Source organism: Parus major, chromosome 7 (genome assembly GCF_001522545.3).
Source record: "Parus major isolate Abel chromosome 7, Parus_major1.1, whole genome shotgun sequence".
In the NCBI taxonomy this organism is placed as follows: domain Eukaryota; kingdom Metazoa; phylum Chordata; class Aves; order Passeriformes; family Paridae; genus Parus; species Parus major.
Window position 1 is genome coordinate 35,614,698 of NC_031776.1, and position 22,927 is coordinate 35,637,624.

A 22,927-nucleotide genomic window follows, 5' to 3' on the forward strand; every position below is an offset into this window, starting at 1 on the left:
ATTCTTTTGACTTAAAAGGCCTGATCTTGCATACATTTTCTTTCTGACAGGTTTGGGTGGGTTTGGCTTTCCCCAGCCCTAATTTTCTGCTGAGGTTATTTTGTGAAGTTTGAATGTTTGTCTTTTTCCCAGTCTGGTGGAAGGTGTGGGCTGTGTCTGAACAAAGGATTCTCTTCATCTGTTTGTAGTTCATTCACTGCAGTTTTAAGACTGCCATCAGTTAGGAACCCTAAAAAGTTGGAGACACACATCCTAAGAACAAGCATCCTGCTGGCCTCTAAACCCCAGCAAAGCCTCCACTCTGTTATCCTGTAGGAAAACAGTGGGAGAAAAGGCTGACTGTCTTCATATGCACTTTGTACACTGATACCTAAATCAACTCTCACATTTTCCCCTTGCAGGAACATCATTTGCAACGGGCCATCTCAGCACAGCAAGTTTTCAGAGAAAAGAAGGAGAGCATGGTTATCCCAGTCCCTGAAGCAGAGAGCAATGTCAACTACTACAATCGTTTGTACAAAGGAGAGTTCAAGCAACCAAAGCAGTTCATTCACATCCAACGTGAGTTAAAAACATTTGGAGTGTTGTGGGTTGTGGTGTCTGTCCAACTCCTTATTTAACCTGAGGAACCTCTGTCTTGAGGTCAGAGTTGCTGCAGTGGTCAGGAAGTGGGAGGACTCAGAAATCCATTTATGGATGTAAATTCCAGCATCTTCTCAAGTTCTGGAAGAACTGACGGTTGCTGGTGAAGGTGGGCATTTTACTGCAGGGTTTGTTTCTGGCTCTGTGCTGATGCTCTGTCCATGTGCAGCAGCTGCTGAGCCTCATCCTGGCTGTTGGCTTTCCAATATTCTTGATCTAGCCTCACTTCTTGTGTATTTTTTTCTTCCTAGTCCTTAGAAGGAGTAACTGAAGCTGCCTGGCTGCCTCCTGGTTGCTTATACTGATGTAGGGAGCAGGAGAGAGGTTGTCTTGCTCACCTGTTAGCTCCAAAGTTCCCTGTAAGTGCAGATCCATAAACCAGAAGAGTTTTTGTGATGGAATCAGCCTTTGTCCTGCTGCTCAGAATAGAATTCTGGCAGAGCAGGGCAGCTGTGCTGCCACTGGGGTTCAGGCTGTTCTGGGTAACTGAGTTTGGCTGAAACTGAAGAATTCTGTTTCAGCAGAGAGCTCTGAGTTCATTCTATAGATAAAATATTCTGCATGAGTTTAGCTTGTGTCTTACATGATATCATTAATGTAAGCTTGTGGGCTGTGAATTAATTTTCCCACTTCTTTTGGTTGATGTTCTGTTGACAAGTGGCACTTTCACAGTTCAGTTGTTCCTTGGCACACAGTTCATGTTTGTCCTTTGCAGGATGTGGTTCAGGGGGTTATTTGGTCACTTGGATTCCTCCCAGGACTTACCTTTGTAGTAAAACCTTTGGTTCAATTATTGCATCATTTTTCACCAGTGTGGTGAGGTTGGTCCAGTTTTTTTCCATTTGTTTACAAAATAGGAGATTTTGGAAATAATCAGGGTCCTCTGTGGTGCAAGACCATAGAGGTGATGAGGGAAAAATCAACTAAAATTGTTTCTTTCCTTAATAAAAGAAACAAATTTGGAAACAAGGCAGTCTGAATGAACTGAAACCAAGCTGCTGATGGAGGAGTGTATTTTATTCTGTTCTTTGTTGGACACTGCCAGAAACACTGTGAATACTGTTAATAAACATGTCTAAAAATGTTAAATATATTATGCCAAAATTTTCTTTGTCTTGTTGAGCCTCACAGTCTTTTCTGGACAGAATTACAGAAGGTATTTGAGCTGAAGATAAATATCAGATACTGCTCCAAGATAATTTTTCCCACATATTCTGGATGGAGTAGGTGTGATAAAAGGCAGCTTTATGCTACATAAACTGCTTAGAAATTCTCTTTTAATGCTTAAAGCACAAATAGCAACAATACTTTGGCCAGGCAAGTTATGTAAACTGATGGAGAATGCCAGGAGGACACATACTATAATCCATACTTACTGGTGGATATTTCTGGCAAATTATGTTTTACTGAGATTCTGGTAGCCTGAGATTTTAATAATTTTTACATAAATTTATTTAGATCACTGGTTCCAAGCAGAGAAAAGTTAATTTCTTTGTAAAGCCTGGAATTTGTGAATAAACAAGGTTCCAGGTGTTAGTCAACCTCAGTGGCACCAGCACAGGTGATGTGGAGCTGAATGCAAAGAAAAAAACTTGAACTATTCTAATTATTCCAGCATGCTGCATAATTTTCCAAAAATATTTGTAGCTTTAATAACATGGAGATGCTTTTTAAATTACTGATAATTAGCAAAGAGATGAAGTTGGTAGACTTGGACCTAAATTGGAGCTAAGGGGATGGAAGACAAGTGTCCCCTCACAGGAACGATGGAACAGGGTTCATTAAGTGGAGAATGGACTCCAGGAATCCTTAAAAGGAACTTTTTGGCAGAAAGTTTCTTTCATTTTTTGGTTGGGTGACCCCCTGTATTTATCTGTTTGCTGCCTTGACTCAGGCCTGGTTGTTGCTGTTGACACAAGAGGGTGGCAGGGCTGTGGTTTGCTGGGGAGGGAAGGCACTGGAAGCACTGGGTTCAGTGGGAACTCGTGCCTGTGGCAGCTTCAATGAGTGTGGAACCACAGCCTTAATTTATTTAACTAAATTAACTCATTTAATTTAGCTTAGTTAAACCCAGTTCAATGTAACTTCACTGAGAAACAAATTGCATTTGTGTGAGTTGGTATAAACCCAGTTCCTAGGGGAGCTCAAGTGAACAAGAAGGTAGATCCTTCTGGCAGGTACTGCTGGGTGTGGGTGGAGTGGCAGAGGGTGGGAGCTGGGATGTTGTGTCTGCAGCAGCAAACCAGAGAGTCCTGAGCATTCCTGGAGAAACTTTCCAGGTGGGATCACTGGGGCCTGTCTGACAGTGCCCTGTAGTAATGCAGATGTTCTGGAAGAGAAAGACTGGATTCATCCTGAGTCAGAAGAATGTCCCAGGATTTAGCAGGGGCTGTCCCTGTGGACTGGAACATGGGGCTGGTTCTCCAGCAGCTCACCCAGCTGTCATGGCAGAGGCAGGAACAGGGAGTGATGGATGATTCCATCCATGGCACATAAACACCTGGGTCTTGTGATGGCTTTGGATGCCAGAGAGCTGCCACCAGGCCAGCTCCAGGGTGAAAAATGGCTTTTTCTAGAACAATTTCAGTTCCTCAGTGCTTGGGGAAAGACCAAAACTGGTAATTAAGGATGTTGCTGAAAGTGTTTTGAGGAGGGTCATTGAGCATCGGGGAGGAGGACACTTCCTTGGGACAAGCCAGCTTTAGGTTGATGAACCCCAGAGAAGTGGCAGCTTTGCATTTCCTGAGGCCCTCACACCTCCCCAGGCTGCTGAGGGTTTGTGGCCATCCTGTCTGCACTGAAACAGGCTCTGCTTCATCCCTTCGGTGTCATTAACCTGCACCCCCATGCAAACCCCCTCTGCACTGATAAATACAGCTCACAACAAATAGAGCATTGCTGAAGGCAGAAAAGCATGAAAAGTGGGATGTGTGACAAGGGCTTCTGCTGTTCTCACAGGAATGATGGGGGTTTGTTTAAGAAAATGAGACTGGATTTGTTTGATGTGTGGGGATCCTGGCAAGAACCTGTTGGATGCCTTTTATCATCTTGAATATTTATCAAAATAGTGAGCAGAGAGAGGGAAGGCAGCCCCTGCTTCCAGCTGAGGTGCACCATGGGGCCACTCTTGGTGCTGGGAGTAACCTGCCTTCCCTCCTGGACACCCATCACTGATATCCAGTGTGGTCCTGAGGGTGATTGGTGTTTTAAGATACTTCTTGATGGAATGGTTGGGTTTTCTTTTTGCTTGTCCCATCGTCTCCTGGCTGCCTCTCACCTGATCCTGATCTTATTCTGGAAGGTGGGTACTTCAAGACCTTTTAGAGACTCTTCTTTTCCCACTGTGGAAATGAAGGGAAGTTTACTGGAACCACTTAAAATTTACAGGTGAACATCACATCTTCTCTGTCACAGATCCTCCTGCTCACTGATGCTCTGGCTTGGAAAAACTGGCTGGAAACATTTTGTCCGCAGGGGATTATTGAATTATCTACTGACAGGCAATAGGTTGACATATTTTCTGATGTGACACCGACTGTGAGAGCAAACAAGCTTTCTGTGGACTGTAATGGTTTTCAGTCCACATGTGAGCTCTGATCTGCTGGAAAGGCAGAGCTGATGTTGAAAGCTGCAGTTTAAGTCTCATACACAGTTAATTGTTGGAGAGCTCTTGGTCACATGCCCAGTGACAGTGTCTTAAATAAACTTGCCATGCAACTTGTGTTACTGAATTAATATTGCTAGCAGTTCTTGACACATGGTTACAGCCTGTTATTAATTTCTCCTCAAATAAATTGTTACAGTGTGCGGCAGGTCAGAGAGCTCTTCTGGCCAAGTGCTGTTGTCAGAATTGGGGCAGTGTCTCCTCTGAGAGGTACCAGCTTGAGCTGAAGATGCTGAGGAGCTGCTTTTTAGCCCTTCCCAGCTGCATCTGGCTAAGTTTCTGTGCTTGAATAAATAAATAGATAAATACTGGTAGAGGTTTAACTAATTTATTGCGTTGGATCACAGAGAGAATGGTCTTGGGCAAGGCTGAGATGTGGAAGGGCACTGCTTACCACCTGCCTGTGGGAGGAAAAATACTGGGATTTGTTTTAAAGACTTCTTTTTTGGTGGCTTTCTTCTGCTCCTGGTTTTTCAAGTTTTTGTTTTAAGGAGCTCTTAAAGCACACAGGGCAGCTCAGTAGCAGGAGTTTTTTAATTAGCACTTGACATAGCCACAAGTTAAGAGCACGGAGATAAGACAGTGCTGTTTGTCTATTAAGAATAGAATATATTTCATCAGGCCTATTAACTGCTGCTATTCCAGTGCTGATTGAATTACTGGGAGTGTTGTACCTGGTGTGTCACCCCTTCAAGGTTTTATTAGGTGTACAATTAATGTTTCTATTAACAGTTCATACGCAATTTACTCATATTTCTTGTAAAATTTTATTTCTGCTGTGTTATCTGGGTGAGAACTTCCTTCTGCTTTTAGTAGGACCAGGAACTTTGTCAAGTATGGAAACTAATTAGCACAATTAGTAATAAAGACATGAGCTTTGCTGAGAAGTTGAGAACTGACTATTTGGAGAGCCTGAAGGAATTGTCAGGCTCTGCATCCACAGCTGAGGTGGTTTTAGAGAAGAACAATTCCCATAGGATTGGTGTAGGATTTCTACAGTTACATAAAACAGGAAAAGGTTTAGTCTGTTAAATATTTTAACACTTTAGGTTTGGTGTACTGTTTAAAAGTAGGCAACAGAAATTATATTGGAAGTTGAGTGTAAATGCTTTTTTTCCTTGTCTGGAATTTGATTGAAAATGGTCTTAGTTGTTATTATTTTAGCATTATATTCTGAAGGAGCTGTATTATATCAGTACTATGATCTTTGCTCTTGTTTTGCAGAGATACATTAAGGTTTCTGTGCCTATCACCCCTTCAAGTCACTTAAAATGAAACTTCTTGGACTCCTTTTATGTTGGAAGTTGGAGACAAGCAGCTTCTACCTGCTGTGTGTTACATGGGGAAACTTTTTAGCATAAAAAAAGTGTTCTTGGCAGAGAAGTGCTGGTCTGGAATTTTCTCAGTCATTTTTGATTTCTGATGGCAGATGTGTGTCCACAGTGTGTTGCTTACCCAGCATTTCAATTTCTTGTGTTCCAGCCTTTAACCTGGACAATGAGCAGCCAGATTATGATATGGACTCTGAGGATGAGACCCTACTGAACAGGCTGAACAGGAAGATGGAAATCAAGCCACTGCAGTTTGAAATAATGGTTGACAGACTCGAAAAAGCCAGTTCTAGTCAGGTATGGTGTGAAAAAATCACTGAGAGGTTTTGCTTTCCTGGAGATGGTTCTGGGTGGGTGCTTGGTTTTATTTCCTCCTAACAGAAGAAGTGTGTTTGTGTGTCTGTTCCACAAAAATCACATTGCTGTCTCCTGTGTCAATACTGGTAACTTCAGATAAAACAGGTGGGGAAGGAGCTTTTGGGGTTGCAGGACTGATTTTAAATGTTAGTTCCTGGCCACAAAGTGTTAGAAACACACAGCTTGTTTTACCACTGTTGGTATGGAATAAGCTTGTGGTGATCAGTAGGTGTAGAAATGGATATAAGCATTTAATAATCCAAATTTTGTTTCACTTGTTTCTGCTGGACATTGGTTGGTTTTAGGGGATTAGAAGCACAGAATTAACCTAGTGCCAGTGTTAAATCAGATCCTGAGGTGTTCCAGGAGGACAGTGTCTGGGAAAGGATCTTACAGCCCAAAATATTTACTCCAAAACTACACCTGAGGGATCAGGTTTGCAAATCAAGTTTGAGGTGTTATTTCCCAGTGAGATGAGAATTTTTGGGAATGAAAAATCCATTGTGGGATCCATGGCTCTGCCTCAGTTCCTTAACCTGATTTTCAGTGCTGTGTTAAAAGGCCAAAATATTGAATTTTTCTCCGTATTAGAGCAACTTCAGAAAGGCAGAGATTTCTTACTATGCTAAGAAAATGGGAACAAAGGGAAAATAAGGAATATATTGGATGATACTTGTTGAACATGTACTTGGGTTTGCTGGAGCTTTGATAAAGACACCTCTGTTTTGGCTTTCAGTTCAGGCCATTCTTTTCATGATCATCACTTTTTGTGATCAATATTCCTCCTTCTGATGGTGGTTTCACCTTTCTTTGCTAGATTTAAGATTTGAAGATGCTTTTCAAAAATAAAATGTTATAAGAATACAGGCTTTTCTCTGTAAATACAAGCAACTCTTGGAGGTTTTTGGAGCCTGGGAAGTGGCTGGTGGGGTTTGAGTGCTGCCTCCCAATTCCCAGTTTACATGCTTTATCCCTGGAATATTAAAGGATGTTGCTGGGAATGCTTTCCCTGCCCAGGAGGGGTTCCAGGCTTTCCTCTTGGGCATTCTGATTTAAGCAGAGAATGGAAGGACTCTGCATCTGGAATCAGACACGAGCACACAGGCTCAGCTTTGCTTCCCCAGCTGTGTACCCAAGGCAGAGCGGATTTATTTTTTATTAGAAATATGTTAATGGGAAAGGGGAGCAAAAAACAAACAAAACTAAAATTATTTCTAAGCAATACTTTTTCCTTTTTGTAAAAAACAGTTCAGTGCCTTTTCTAATTCTACCATAGATTGCAAAGGTTTTATTCTGCTCTGGCTGGAATTAACACTTGCAGAGTAGCCATGGTTACACTTAGGATTTCCTTCATTTTCCAAAATGTGTTGTTTCCTTTTTTTGCTTCTCCTAACGTAGGGACAAGATTTAAGTTTGACACATCGCAAAAGTGCAAATTAAGTTGTTCATTTGATATTCTTCAAATTATGGGGCAGATGAAGTGCTGCCTGACTTCTTTTTAAGTAATACTAGAGGTACTATTTTCTTCTTATTTAATGAATGGGTTGAAGATGATATGAGCCTGTTAAACTAATGTACTATTTAGTGATACTTCTGCATTTATTTAGACTCTGATTTCCATATAAAAAGCTGAACATAGATGTAATTTTTATCTTTAAATTACCTTTAAACTATCATCTACTGAAATAACTTAGCAAACAAGTGAACAGCTTTGTGTCTCCAGGCTGGAATAAACAGGCATGGGCATTGTCCCATTCCTATCACAAAGTAAACATTTTAGGGGGGAAATAATTAAGAAGCAGATTTGCTTCTAGGGGAATCCACATAAAGCTGCAAAGAATTACACATTAATAAAGGTTAACCAACAAGAAACTTTTTATTTGTTTAGGAAACAATAGTCAGATTAAAGTGATTCCCAAATCATGATCTGCAGACTGTAGTAAGTTCTTTCTATCTTGTGCTTGTAGTTGTTTCCAAGTGTTTTCAGATTCCATGAAAGACTGATGGAGTTCTGGACCATTAGATGAAAGAGATGCTGCTGGTTCAGAAAAACTGGGAACTCTTAACTGGTGGCTTCAATTTCCATGAATGGTTTTTTCATCCCTTTACTCTGCTGCTGGAAAATAATGAAGTTTATCCAGAAAGTACACAATTGATGTGAGTGGTGACCTTCCCCTCACCCCCAACCCAACTTTTCCCTGTTCCCCTGCAGCTTGTGACCCTTCAGGAAGCCAAACTGCTGCTCAATGAGGACGATTACCTGATCAAGGCTGTCTATGACTACTGGGTGAGGAAGCGCAAGAACTGCCGGGGGCCCTCCCTCATCCCCCAGATCAAGCAGGAGAAGAGGGATGGCTCCACCAACAACGACCCCTACGTGGCCTTCCGCAGGAGAACTGAGAAGATGCAGACCAGAAAGGTGACTTGGCAGATTCTGCTGCTTGGAATTTTACATCTCTCCCTTGGTAGGGATAATTTGGATCCCTGTCCAGCATCTTGCAGAGGACAATTTATCATCCATGCGTTTCTTGAGCTGAAACTCAGAGCAATGCCTGGCACACAGCGTGCTGGGTTGGGAGCTTTCCTTTCTGTGGGAAAAGGGGAAACAAGTTCCCAGTTTCTGGATTTGTAGCATGGAATGATTGGAACCAGGGAATGTGTAATCACCCAGCATTTTGCTCTGTACACGTGTGTGGAATCAAGGTGGGGCAAGTGTTGTAGGCTTGAATTCCTTGTGCTGACAAACTTCCACTGGGTTGATCTGGAATCTGAGTAAAACATGGGGGGAAATGGCTGAAAAGTTCTTCCCAGTTTACTCTGAAAACTGGGTTTCTTTGCTTTTTGTGGCTTTTTGTTTGCCAAATAGGATCTGCTTTAGGAAAAGCTGCTTTGGAGTGTCCTCATGAGCCTCGTTTGCAGCAGCATTATGTAACTTTATTTTTGCAGTTTGTGCCTCATGGCCTTTGCTTTTGACTAAAAATCAGTTTCATCTCTCAACAGAACCGAAAGAACGATGAAGCATCTTATGAGAAGATGTTGAAATTAAGGAGGGAGTTTAGCAGAGCCATAACAATTTTGGAGATGATTAAGAGGAGAGAGAAAACAAAACGGGAGCTGTTGCATTTAACGTTGGAAGTTGTGGAGAAAAGGTAAAATTCCAGATTATAAAAACCAAGGTTTTAAATTTTCATTAAATGGCTTTGAAATCATCTCTCATCATTTATTTATTGTAGCACCATACCAAACTTCAGAGTTTAAAAGAGAAGGGCTTTGTGTAGGCAATTGGAAGACATTGGTTTGTATCTTTCAGACATTTCCCAGTGGAAATGCAGCCCTATAGTTTTAATCCTGGTTTTTTTTGAGGTACCATTTGGGTGATTATGGAGGTGAAATCCTCAATGAAGTGAAGCTGAACAGACCTGAAAAAGAGTTGGGCACAACTCCTTCATCTCTCCACAATGGGAACCACCACAAAGTTCAAGAATGTAAAGTTAAGGTAAGATTTTTTTTCCCCCCTGCCACGAGTCTGTTGTTCCTGGGATCATCATTCCTTTGGGATCATCGTCCCTTTGGATATATTTCGAATTCAGACCTGTCTCAGAAGAAATAATCTGAAATATTAGGAGTTAAAATGCTTGGGGCTGAGGCTGAGAGTTGAAGACCTCTGGAAATTTGTATTTAGCACCTGCGACACCTAGTGGTCCCAGAATTCCATACAAAGCCCTGAAAGCCTGGCTCTCCAGGAATTCTGGCATTCCTCATGTCTCTCCTCTGCTTCCCAAGCTCCATTACTGGACTTTCAGTCAGGATGTTATTGATGAGTGTTAATTCAGGGTAAATTTAAACATTTTTTCAACCTGCACTGCTGCTTGTCCTTCAAATGGAGAATTTCACAAGTGAAAGAATCTTTTCAAATGGGAGCTTTGAAGTTTAATAACATTTGTGTTCAAGTGGACAGTTCAATATCGATGGAATTGCTCACTGCAGAGGGTTTTTGTGAGAAAAATCTTAAATAGCCAACCCAAATACCATCACATCTGTTCAAAAGTGTCAGCTCTGTGAGAAACAGGAAACAAATTAAATTGTTTCTTTTGAACATGTCTGAGCAGTTCCGAAAATTGAAAGTGCTGGGGAAAAATGAGATCTCAGAAAATAATTGGAAGAGGAATTTCAATGACAATATACTGAGTGTAGTGCAGAGTGAGGAGCCTCTCAGGCTCAGACATGGCCTGTGAGCTCTCTGATTATTAATAAATACCTGTAAAAACAATCAGAGGAAAAGTTCTGGGGTTTAATATGTTCAGTAAATTTTGCATGATGCATCTCAAATCCCTGCAGAACCTTTGGAAGACAAACAGCCCTTTCTTGAAGTCATTAAGTTTCCTCATGCTATAGTTTTTAGAATTTCCTGTTTGTTTTTCCTGAGCAGCATCCCCACCACTCCTCTCTGAAGGAGGAGGTGTCCGATGTTGTCCGTCAGAAGAAGAAATACCTGAAGAAGCCTAAGCTGGAGTGTGTGGTGACCCCTCAGCCCCTGGCTGAGCCCTTGCCTGTGCTCAGCAAGAGCGATATCAAACAGTATGACTTCCACAGCTCTGATGAGGATGAGTTCCCACAGGTAAAATCTCAGTGTACACAAGGCAGGAATTCCAGTTAGCTGGTGTTTGGCCAGCCTGGCTCATCCCAGCTCTGAATATATTTAAAAATTCTTCGGATAAATTGAGTTTTCCTTCCGTGCTTTGCTAGTTCATGTTATAGAAACACAAAGTTTTATCATAAATACAATTACACAAATGTGGCACTTGGGATAATGATGTTGTTTTCTGGTCTAGGTACCCTCACCAGTGTCAGAAGCAGAAGAAGAAAATGATCCTGATGGACCTTGTGCTTTCAGGAGAAGAGCAGGATGCCAGTATTATGCTGTAAGAATATCCAGTGTTAGGCTGGGCTGTTGGGTTCAGTGGTGGTTTCTTTAATTTAGAGAGGCATAGTGCTTTGATGATTTGGTGACTCCAAAGACAATTGCAGGAACATCCCCTTTTCTGCTTGGCTCTGAAGGGTCCAAGCTGAATTCCCACTTGCTCAGAATTCATCCTCCTTTCTTTTTTCCTTTAGCCTTTCCTTTAGTGAGTTAATTCCTTTGCCAAAAGATGTTGAGATGATTGAAAACTTTTATTTTCATTTTCTCCGACTTCTCCATTACTGTTTGAAGCCTAAATGTTAGAGTTTATTTTTTAACTACTGAAGCTATTATTGATTAACTCAACATAAAACCACATGTTCTGTCGTGGAGGGAGCCTGTGCATGATAACCAGCAGTGCCTTAATCAAAGTATAAAATTGCCTTTTCTTTCTTCACAGCCTCGTTTGGACCAAACAAATTCTTCGTATGAAAGCCCAGAATTGGCAGAATTGGACAAACTGAGGTTCAGGCATTGCCTTACAACCCTTACAATCCCAAGGAGATGTATAGGATTTGCAAGGAGGAGGATTGGCAGGGGTGGAAGGTACAGTTGGGTCATTTTTAATTCTTCATTCCCCTTCAAAGGATTAAAAGTACTAAAAAAAGAGATCATGAACCTAATGATTTTCCTCCTCCTCTCTAATCAGGGTTATCATGGACCGAATATCCACAGAACATGATCCTGTCTTGAGGCAGATTGACCCCGAAATGCTGAACAGTTTTTCAAGCTCTTCCCAGACTTTAGACTTTTCTTCTAATTTTTCACGGACCAATGCTTCCAATAAACATTGTGAAAACAGACTGTCCCTTCCTGAAATCCTAAGCAATATCAGATCATGTCGACTGCAGTGTTTCCAGCCCAGGCTACTCAATCTCCAGGACAGTGATAGTGAAGAATGTACCTCAAGGAAAGCAGGGCAGACTGTGAATAATAAAAGAGTCTCTGCAGCATCTGTAGCTTTATTGAACACCAGCAAGAATGGCATATCAGGTAGGCAAGGATTTGGCTGCTTCTGGGATTGAAAATGCTGAATTTTGGGGTTTTTCTTTGTGGCTGGACTGGTGAGATCTTCAGCACTGGTGTGGAGCTAACCACAGCTACAGCCTGACTATTTTACATTTCTTAAAACATACAGAAACTTCCCACAAACACTGCTTCCTCCAGCTTTGCTTCCATTAGAATTTGAAGTGCTGGATTCAGACATTATTCAAAGCAGGGATTCTGCTCATATGAAGAGTTGTTTAGGTCTAATTGAGTCTTAATGGCACTAATTGGTCTAACCTTGTTTAAGGCTAGAAGAATGCTCATTATGAATACAAAATAAAGCTGGTGGTTTCTTGGGGAGGGTGGGTGTGGCTCATTTTTGTTGGCAGTTTTCATTTTTGACTCAGACAAATGTAGGAAGTTCCTTAGTGCCCTGAGCAGGCGTGGAAAGATCTGAAAATGGTAAAAGTGGAAGCATCCAGTGATGAAAAAATTGCTTTAAGCTTAAATTGAGCAGTGTTTGCCTCACTTACTTCATGAGCTGGAGTTGTAATGGCTCAAGTTTTAACACTGTCACTTCTTTATAATCATAAGGGAGTGAAAATGATACGGTTCTCCAAAAATGTGAAAAATTTGAGATACAGCAAATGAGATCTCTTAGAAAAGCAAGCACCTGAGCATATTCCAGCTCCATCCTGTATTGTAAACCAGGATAATTAAATAATAGAACAGACTGACTCTGAATTCCATCATTTCTGTGGCTGTGGAATGTTCCATCTTTATTAAAGCTGCAGGAATGGGTATTTATTCTCCAGTAATGTATCTCTAGAATTCTTGGGTACTATGAAATTGTTCTGACAGAGGCACAGAATATTTATTCCAGCCCAATTCTTTCCCAGCCTCTCACTATGGTCACTGTAACCTTTAGATTGTTCTCTGCCATGAAAAGATTGGCACAGGAGCATACAGATAAAATGCATTATATATTTTATATAATTATTTTTTGAAAGACCTTGAAGGCCTGAGGAATCCCAGCTGGGGCAGAAAGGGGCAGTTCAGTGTGATGAAATTATCAATAAACACCAAGAGCTGGTAAAGAAAGAGCTGAAAAATGAATAAAACCAAATCTGATGGATCGAAGCCACTTTTTGGAGGAATAGTAATCAACTCGTGGTATAATTTTAGAAATCATCTGAGGAATACATTTAAATTAAATGGAAATCCCTCAGTAATTGAAGTACATTATGCATGGAATTTATGGCTGGGGAGGACCTTTTTTGTCACAGATTTAAATTACAAACCAGATCTTGCAGTTCTGGAACAGGATCAGACACAATAGAAAACAGAATTCTTCCCCAAATAACTGAACCAGAAGAGGCACTGCTGTTGGGTTTCTCACTAGCAAATAGGGAATAAATTTTGAAAGGGCTGGTCAGAGTCTGGTTGTGCATTAAATGAGCACAGGCACTGTCACTGCATTTATTGAAGTCATTCTCTTTGGGAAGTGATTGTTGAAATCTGTTAATTTTACAGCTGATTTGCTATTCCCTCCAGAGGAAATGGTGGCAGTACTTAAACTGATTATTTTTCTTTTTATTATTTTATTTTAGATAGAACTGGAGAGTTCCTTTGATTTTTGGTGCACAAGAATATTTAAAATTACCTCTGTTTTATACTTTTCCCTGTATTAGTAAAGCATCTCTGATATTTCCTCAAATGCATTGTACAGCTAGATTTATTTATTTTTTATTTTAAAAGTCTGTGACTAGACTTTTCTTCATAATACCTAATGAGTGCATGAGTCAAGAACCAATTTTTTGGAGCTAAATTATTCTCTTGCTCATGTTTTAAGCACTGCAAATGGGAAAAGTCTGTCCCTGGGGAAAGGACAACTGCACATGATGCTATTCCCAGCTGAAGGGTTTTGTTTTTGGAACAAACTTTTACTTTTTAGAGGTATTTTTTTTCCCCAGCCTTGAAACAATACCACTTTTGGGGCAGCCTGCAAGCTGATCTTTGGTTAAAGCCTCCAGGTCCTGAGAGAGGTGACATAATCCAAACCTTCCAAGGAGACAAGAGCCTGGAAGTGAAAGCTGAAGTGATTTTTTGCCACTGTTGTGGTGCAGTTTTTCAGGCTCTGGTAAAATCAAAACCCCCTGAACCTGCAGAGCTCTTAACCCTGACCTCAGAGACTGCCTTGGGACATGGTCAAAGTTTGTTCTTTTTTTTTTCTCCAGGACCCCCCAGGTGTTTGATTTGGCAAAAAATAAATGATATTTAGTGTGCTAATGAACATGTGCTGGTTTATATCAAGGTGAACAGCTGAGCTCAGCCTGGCCACTGGATAAATACCTGAAATTCAGGCATATCCAGGCAGAGTAAGGGAATATTGAGTTCCAGATTACCTTCCCTGTATCCTGTAATCAAGTATTCCATTTGTGGTCTGTGATAAACTGGGAAGGAAAAGGAGATGGAAAGCATGAAATCTCACCTTGTTCTTAAACAGCTTTTGATAAAACACAGCACATTTTCTGGGATTTGTTACCTCAGAACTTAAAAATAGAAATATATGTAATGTTCCATAATGCTGTTCTTGGCCCTGTGCTTTCAGCAATGCCATGTGTTTTGGGAGGGAATGTAGCAGGTTGAGCTGATCTAAATTGGAATTAAATTCTAGGTAAGAATCTGCAAGAGGAACAAAGTAAAGCTAAATGCAAAATAAACTTAGGTTGGAAATTAAAATATTGCTAGAGTTTGAGGGGTAATTTTTAAGTAATTGGACTTTTAAGTGCTGTCCTAACATGATTGAAACCTGATTTAGTAATTTAGCAGTAAAGAAGTAGTTTCAGTTCTAATTCTGGTATTTTTTCCCAATGGAATTTCAGGACAACCCTGAGTACTAAAAGTGGTAAATGGAAGAGCCAATCCCTGCAAGATGGATAACTCTGTTTTAATGTTAGCTCAATGTCCCTTGACAGGAGGATATTCCTGAGAATCCAGGTGTTGGATTGAAGCTGTGCTGCACCTCATGGAAAAACAGAGTTGAGGATAAAGTGTTGAAATGTATTCATGGGAATCTTTGAAAAGTGAATTGTCTCCTTATTTGCTCCCCAGAGAACTCAGTTCTTGGGTTAACTAAACACAGCTCAGGTTTTAGCCTGAAACCCCTGCCAGTATTTTCAGTTTACCAAGTGTGCAAATTCTTCAGGGGGGACAATATTAAAACCAGCTTTTCTAACTTCATTCCTTTCACATGTTGGATCTGTGAAAGTACTGGGGTGGCATCAACCTGGTTCTCAAAAATCAACTTATTGTCATCCCTAAAGCAATCATTGGGAGAGAAAATCCTCTCAGAGTCCATTCTGCTGCTGGGAAAGGGACAGCAAGGGGCTGTAGGGAGGGAAATTGTTCAGGAATCCTCTCCCAGTGCTCACTGGGACAGAAGACATCCAGCTCAGCCCAGGGTACTTTGTCCTCAGCTCTGATTTTCAGACTGTGCTTCTCTCCTGAAAGCCAGGAAAATAATTTCTCTTAAGCTTTTGCCTAAAGCTACTGGGGATAAAACCACCAAAGATAGAAACGGCTTAAAAGCAACAAAAGCTCTGAATTCTTTTGTTACAAATTGATTCCATGAAAGAATGTAACAAACAAACAACTTGACCTCTCCTTTACATAATCTGTGAAGATTCTGGGTGCATCTGACATGATTTCTGTCATCTTCAGCCACCTGTTCCCCACCTTAGCTGGGCTCTTGCCTTTTCCACGTGAGTGTTTTGTGTAACTGTGGCTCCTTTCTTTCCCATAGTCACAGGGGGGATCACAGAGGAGCAGTTCCAGACACACCAACAGCAGTTAGTGCAGATGCAGAGGCAGCAGCTGGCCCAGCTGCAGCAGAAGCAGCAATCTCAGCATTCCTCCCAACAGACACATCCAAAAGCACAGGTACTGCTCCCACCCTGCATGTCCTGACCCTTCCTTTTGTTCACAGGGCTGCTCATCTCTATCGACCAAATGTGACACCCCAGCAAATGTGGCACATTGTAGGCACTTTGCTCAGGGATTTTTTTAATAAGTTGGCTGCATTTTATAAGCTGAGTAAGAGACTTTGTAGCTGAATGTGTTACCTGCATCCACAGTTACCCGTGTAAAATATCAGTGTGTGCTCTCAACTCTTCCTGTTTTCACTGGTTTTGTCCTCCTGTCTGTAAGAGCTCTGAAGAGACTTTATTAAAATTACCTTCTGAGGTAATGTGTTCTGTTATGAACAGATGTTCAGTGAGCACCAAAAATTGATACCTCTGAGAGGAAAAAGAGAGCTTTGCATATTTGCATATTCTGGCTTTTAAAAGAATCTCATTTTTCCTCTGGAATCCCTTGCAGGGGAAAAATGTTTTTCCGTGCACTTAGTTTTCTGTTAGCTTCTCCCAATAAAATATAAAAGCTGTTGTCTATTACTAGGAAAGTGTATATTACTTTGAGTATTTTGTATCTAATTGTTTTGTTCTGGTTGTCCCTTCCCCTCAGTGTTTTTCTACTTCAATTAAGGGATTCTGTGTTGGCAGATACTGATGACATTTTTTGTAAGTGTAAAGACATGATGCCAAAATATTTGAACAAAACAAATGAATTTTGGATCTTTAAAGCACTTCAAGCTTCTGTGCAAAGTCATTTTCTTAGTTAATATAAATTGAAGGTGCAGAATTAATGTTCTTTCCAGTGAGAATGATGAATCTTTCCAGTAGAAATTGGACTAACAGAGTGGGATTCCAGAATGTGCTGGGCTGTTATTCTGTGGCACAAGTCACAGAATGGAGGTACCACAAATACTGGACATCCCTGAGATTTGCAGCTGCAGAGCATTTGCTGCCTGGAGACAGAACAGAAAAGGTTAAGATATGGTTGTTTTCATAGAGGAAATGTCTCCAAACACAGGGAATCCTGTGTGGTTTGGATTGGAAGGGATCTTCAAGCCCATCCAGTTCTGTGGCAGGGACACCTTCCACCATCCCAGGCTGCTCCAAGCCCCGTCCAGCCTGGCCTGGGACACTCCCAGGGATCCAGGGGCAGCCACAGCTGCTCTGGGAATTCCAGCCCAGCCAGGAATTCCCAATTCCCAATCTCCCATCCATCCCTGCCCTCTGGCACTGGGAGCCATTTCCTGGGTCCTGTCCCTCCTTCCCTTGTCCCCAGTCCCTCTCCAGCTCTCCTGGAGCCCCTCCAGGCCCTGCAAGGGGCTCTGAGCTCTCCCTAGAACCGTTCCCTCTCCAGGCTGAACAACACACAACAAAAGTGATTTGTTGTGCTGAGAACTGGCCTGGCTGCCTCGGGCAGCACTTGTTTAACCCTCCTTTGGACACTGATTTCCAGCTTCTCATCACTCAGGTGACACAGAATATTCAGTGTTGTGGTGCATTAGGTCACATGGTGAAGCTATATTTATTTATTTGCTTTGCTTGTGCACTGGAACAATGGTAAGGCATATTTCACTTTGTACTTGGGTGATTGAGAACCACCTTCTCCTCTTCTTGCAGGGCTCCAGCACCTCTGACTGTATGTCCAAAACCCTGGATTCAGCCAGTGCCCAGTTTGCTGCCTCTGCAGTGGTCAGTGCCCCGGCCCCCGGGCGCAGCGAGGGAACCAAGGAGCAGAACACCAGCCACAACAATATCAACGGTGTTGTCCAGCCTTCAGGTGAGCACTCCTTGCTCTGGAGTGAGCTGAGAGTATCAGCTGCTCTTCATTATCAACTGATCTTATTAAAATATTAGTAAATAATAACAACAAAAAAATCAAGTCTCTTAGTTGCGATCGTTTTAAATTTTCTTCTCTAAAGTACCTTGCAGCAGTGGTTTGAATCATGGAATATCTTGAGTTGGAAGGGACCCACAGGGATGATCAGAATCAAACTCCCTGTCCTGTACAGCCCCAAGAATCCCACCCTGTGCCTGAGAGCTTGTCCAACAGATGTTGTTTAAATGGATAGAAAACCACCAAGTGCTCTTTACCTTGGAAGAGCATTGTTTGCTTTTCCTTTGGTAGTCTTTATCTTCTAATAATCTCTTCTGATCAAGAGTCTAAATGGCAGCATTTTAAAACCAGTGGGAGTGTGTAATGAAAGAATAAATCAACTGCTTAAAGCATTTACCTACTTTGAGAGGGAAATGGAAAAGTTGATTCATTATTTGGTTGTTACCTCACTTGTATATTCAGCCAAAAATGTACTAACCAACCTTTCCTGGCAATTCTTCTGACATCACTGTAAGCCTCAGGTTTCACTGCATTTAGGATTTGTCCCAAAAATTGCAGCCATGGGCACTCAGTGCCCCTTCCCAGCCCTCCTGTGGTGCTGCTTGTGCTGGTGCCATATCCACGATGCCAAGGGGCAAATGGGATTTGGGCTGCCAAGACAAAGAAGAGGCTTTTAAAGTAATTTGTTGTTTTAGCAGTTAATGATGTGATTAGTTTTATAGACCTTCTGCCAGGCTGGGTTAATGATAATATGAAATGAATAGAGGGAGAAAAAACACGACTGAATAAAATCAATAAACTGGAGCAGTTCCAGGGTAGAGAGAGAGAGAGATGTGTGTAATTCTCTGAGTTCATACCCAAGAGGGCAGTGCTTTGAGGGTGGAAGATCAGGCACATGATGATGCCTGGAACAGAGGCTGGACAAGATCAAGAGAATTAAGTGGGTATTTATTAAAGGCCTTCAATAGATTCACCTTGGGCAGTCAGGAGCCTCTGAGGGGCTTCACCCAAAATGGACAATGATCACGAGTTTTTCAGATAAGTTTGGTCCATTTACATGTCAGGGGTTAATCCTCCAATTACAGTTTCAGGTAATGAAGTCATACACCCCCAGTTTGCTGCCCCCCAGCTCACTTTGTTTATATTTTCTGGGCCCTGAGGCAGTGAGGTGTCCTTGAGTTTCAGGTCTAGAGGAATTTTGTCAGAGTGCAACAGGAGACCAGCAGCTGACAGGCCATGGTGTTTTAGAGTTGCACACTAAAGCAGTACAGGATCTGAAAAATAGAAAAGCTAAATCCTAAGGCATCAAGGGGAGTGTGCCATGTTTCCACTGCTGAGTTTTTCCATTTTGTGAGTCTGTAAAGTATGGACATTAATGACTTACACACTCAAAGCATTGCTTTTGAGGTTAATCTTTGGCTTTTCATTTAAGAAAAGTCACCTTTTTAACACCCACCATTTATTCTGCATAACAGGAACCTCCAGAACTTTGTACTCCACCAACATGGCTTTATCATCCAGCCCAGGGATCTCAACTGTACAGCTCGTAAGGACAGTTGGCCACAGCACCACAAACCACTTAATCCCAGCCTTGTGCACGAGCAGCCCTCAGCCTCTCCCCATGAACAATTCCTGCCTGCCCAGCGCGGTGCACCTCAACAACGTCAGTGTTGTGTCTCCAGTCAATGTTCATATCAATACACGGACTTCAGCGCCCTCGCCAACAGCCTTAAAACTTGCCACAGTTGCTGCCAGCATGGACAGAGTGCCAAAGGTAACTCCCAGCAGTGCCATCAGCAGTATAGCAAGGTGAGTGGGGATGGGGCTGCAGCAGCTCCCACTTGTGCTTGGAGTCTTGGAATTGTTTGGGTTGGAATGGCTAAAATCAGAGTCCAAGCTGTGACCCACCCTCACCTCGTCAGAGCAGAGTGCTGAGTGTAACCTCAGCAGTGCTTGGCAGCCCTTTCATGAGGAAATCCTTCCTGATGTCCCAGCTGACCCTGCCCTGGTGCAGCTTCAGGCTGTGTCCTCTCCATTGTCGTGCCCAACTCTGCACTGCAGGGGATCTCTTCCAGCTCTGAGAGGTTTCTCAGCACCTTGAGCTTCCCAGGAGCACACAGCATGGCCATGGCAAAGCACAAGAGCTGATTTTGCAAATTAACCCCTCAGATAACTTGCCTTGCCTTTAGGCACCAGTAGTTTTGGTCAACTTCTACTGTGTTTGAATTTTAACCATTTCATTTGTCCCTTCTCATGCAACATTTTCAGGTAGATTCTGTCACACGCTCCTCACGTTTCCTCCAAATCATTGAGTAACAATATTGTAAGGTACAGGTTGGCACATACATTTTTATATTTACATATGTATATGGTACATATTAATGTAAAACACAAACCAAAAGAGCAACAAGCTGTATCTTACATATAAAATCATAATTTATAATTGTTTAGGTTGGAAAAGACATTTAAGTTCATCAAGTCCAACCATTAAAGTGTTTATTATTCGCATTGAAAGGCAGCGCTGTTATTTCAGGATGATGTTTCATAGGAGTGGCAGGAGCTTTGCAGTTGGCAAATTTTTCTGAACATGGCAATATTTGGGTTTGTTTGAAGCCTCTCCTGGATTATATGGGGTTTCAAAAAACAAAGTCATGTTTGTGAATTTAAAAAGTAAAAAAATGGGTATTAGTAAATGAAGAAAAAATGCTAAAGCAGAATGGGTGGGGAATTGCAACAACACTTGGTGCACCAACAGAGTAACTGATGTTGAGTTATCATATCTTGACTTTGTTCCTTTTAGGGATTTAATCCCTGATTTAGGCTGGAAATGGATAGTTAAATGCAATAATCTTGCAGAAGGGATCTTTGCAAAACCTTGCAAAGATTGTTCTTGCAAAGAATCTTGCAAAATCTGCTTTGTTGAATAACAGCAGTTGTTGAATGCCAGTATTTCCTTCCAAATAAGTCTTGCATTGTGTGTGTTTTAAGGTTCCTGCCTAGTCCAGGTAACATCTGTGTGAAAATACGAAAGAAATGACTAAAACCATGTGAGGAAATGTGTTCTGACTGTGGGATCCTCTTCCCTTGCAGAGAGAACCATGAACCAGAGCGCCTGGGCTTGAACGGCATCGCAGAGACCACAGTGGCCATGGAAGTGACATAACCTCCAAGCAGTGTCCCCAGCTGTGTCACGGTGTGCTCCTTCCTATTCCAGCTGAATGCAAACACAGCGCTCTGTGGGTCACAGAGAACTCACACAGACCTGAATGGACTCGGATTATATCGTGTATTAAGTCGATATATAATGTAAATTTTGTAAAATTGGGAAAATCACTACCTTGTAAAATAGTTTATTTGTATCATCAATATTATTTCTGTTACTTGAATAGTAGATATTCATCATCATGCTTTTGCACTTGAATTTGCAACTGAATGGATTAAAAAATAATTCTTTAATGGGATCATGAGCATGACATGAGATCCTGCATCACTTGTTTAAACTATTTATTTTGCCATGTTTACATTTTGTATCTTGTACAAATAAATGCAACTTTGTGTCTAAAAAAAAAGTTAAAGATTCATAGCTAGGAAACAAAATTCTTGTAATTTTTTTCTAAAGGAAATGTAAAGTTTTCACTTGGTTCATTTTGTTTCACAATTTGACTAGATGGACTTTTTGGTAAATACTTTAGTGGCATTTCACTGTCAAATATGAAGTTCAAGGCAAAATAGTATTTTCTATTACTGTGCAGGGGAAAGGGATGGATCGATACATGCAAATTTAATGTAGTAACTCACTTTTCCATATATTTTGAATGTATATTTCTATTTATAATACCAGTTTATAAAAAATAATTACACAGGAGAGGGGAAAAAAAAAAAACTGACTAGGAAAATTATGCATCTGGCACATCTCCAAATGTGCAGATCTGAGAAAATTTTCACCTTGATGCCATTTTATCCGAAGACTGCGTATTTTAACCGGCTTTCAAGCTGTACCACACCACATTAAAGGATATTTTACCAGGTATGTATTGCATTCTATATCATTGCAATAATTCATTATTGGATGTCTAGCTATCGAGCCATCCCAGGGGGGTGGGAGGGTTGTGGCAAGATTGTCTTTTCAATTTTGGAGAGTTTTCCTGTGGCTACAAGGCAAGTAACGGGTTGGAAAAAGTCTGACTGTAAGCGTTGGACACCTTCGTAGTGTAGTGTTTTAGTGACTTTTTTTATACGGTTCTTGTACATTAGATACGTGTAGTGGTGTTTCCGAATGTTTGTTTATGCACTAGTTCAGACAACTTTCCCTGTTACTTGTTCTTGATAAGTGAAAACTGCAGGGAAATAAAAATACATATCAAAAGCTGGCCATGGTGCATATGTGGTTATTTCAGTGTGCAAGCAGGGACAGCAGCCGTTCTGGAGGCTGCTCAGGGACTCTGATCCTTTGATCCCAGCATATGCACTTATTTCCAGAAGGTTGCAGATCATGGGATAATTCTGTGCCAGGGGAGGGATGGGCTGGGATTTGAGACCTGGGAAAATGGGGAATGAGAGTTTCTTGCCCTGCCAGAGAAATGGGGTGAATTTCTGCTGTTTTGGATGTTTCTGTGTTACAAATCCCAGCATCACTGAGGTTGGAAGGAACCTGGAGATGTTGTTTAGTCCAGACCCACCCTCCCAAGAAAATCTTGCTTTTGTCATGCAGTCAGTGTATTTTCCATCTTGGCTTTCTACATAAAGAACTATTTTTAATCCAAGCTGTGTTTAAACCTGTTTTGTCTTACGTTGTACGAATTCAAAGTCCTGGCAGCTAAAAACACTTGCAGAGCTTTAAATCCTGGGAGCTCCTCACAAACTCAGGTGTCTAAAATTACCTGTTTTTTACTTAACTGATGCTCTATTTTTATTCCATCTGATGTCTGCAGGGAGAGGTGAGGATAGATTATTCCTGTTGGGAACAGAGGAACCCACGGCGCTGCCTTGGTCAGGTGAGGGGTGGTGGCAGCTTTGGGGGGGCACCTGTGGCTTCACTGGGATTGCTGCTCCCTGAAAATTCCTCTTTATTTGATCTTTCCAGCCTTTCTTAGAGCTGGGCTCATTGCAGGGAATGGCTGATAGTCTGAAGTATAAATGAATTTTCTTTTTTAAAAAAAAGAATGGTTGAAAATACATTTTCTGTAAAAAAAAAAAAAATATTCTCCTTGATATCTAGAAATAACCTTGCTTCACTAC

General features: G+C 41.4%; 1 protein-coding gene across 2 annotated transcripts; it reads left to right on the forward strand.

Annotated features, from left to right (window-relative positions):
* The first annotated feature begins 318 nt into the window (after positions 1-318).
* On the forward strand, positions 319-22,452 carry EPC2 (enhancer of polycomb homolog 2). Of its 2 annotated transcripts, none has more exons than XM_015634827.3 (13): positions 319-561; positions 5,789-5,934; positions 8,207-8,413; positions 8,995-9,143; positions 9,358-9,490; positions 10,397-10,612; positions 10,827-10,916; positions 11,355-11,500; positions 11,604-11,947; positions 15,747-15,883; positions 17,473-17,632; positions 19,165-19,498; positions 20,780-22,452. In XM_015634827.3, exons 1-13 carry the CDS (start codon positions 462-464, stop codon positions 20,850-20,852), a joined length of 2,235 nt encoding a protein of 744 aa, XP_015490313.1. In that variant the 5' UTR covers positions 319-461; the 3' UTR covers positions 20,853-22,452. The 2 variants fall into 2 exon arrangements, with proteins under 2 accessions (XP_015490313.1, XP_015490314.1); XM_015634828.3 differs by having other exon boundaries at positions 322-561; positions 10,424-10,612.
* The last annotated feature ends 475 nt before the right edge of the window (positions 22,453-22,927 follow it).

What these genes read in the sequence shown, in the direction of transcription:
- EPC2 (XM_015634827.3), top strand. Translation starts at nt 462, where the DNA reads ATGGTTATCCCAGTCCCTGAAGCAGAGAGCAATGTCAACTACTACAAT. An exon ending in TTGGAAGTTGTGGAGAAAAG is followed by an intron (nt 9,144 to 9,357) that starts GTAAAATTCCAG and finishes GTTTTTTTTGAG; the next exon opens with GTACCATTTGGGTGATTATG. An exon ending in ATGAGGATGAGTTCCCACAG is followed by an intron (nt 10,613 to 10,826) that starts GTAAAATCTCAG and finishes TTTCTGGTCTAG; the next exon opens with GTACCCTCACCAGTGTCAGA.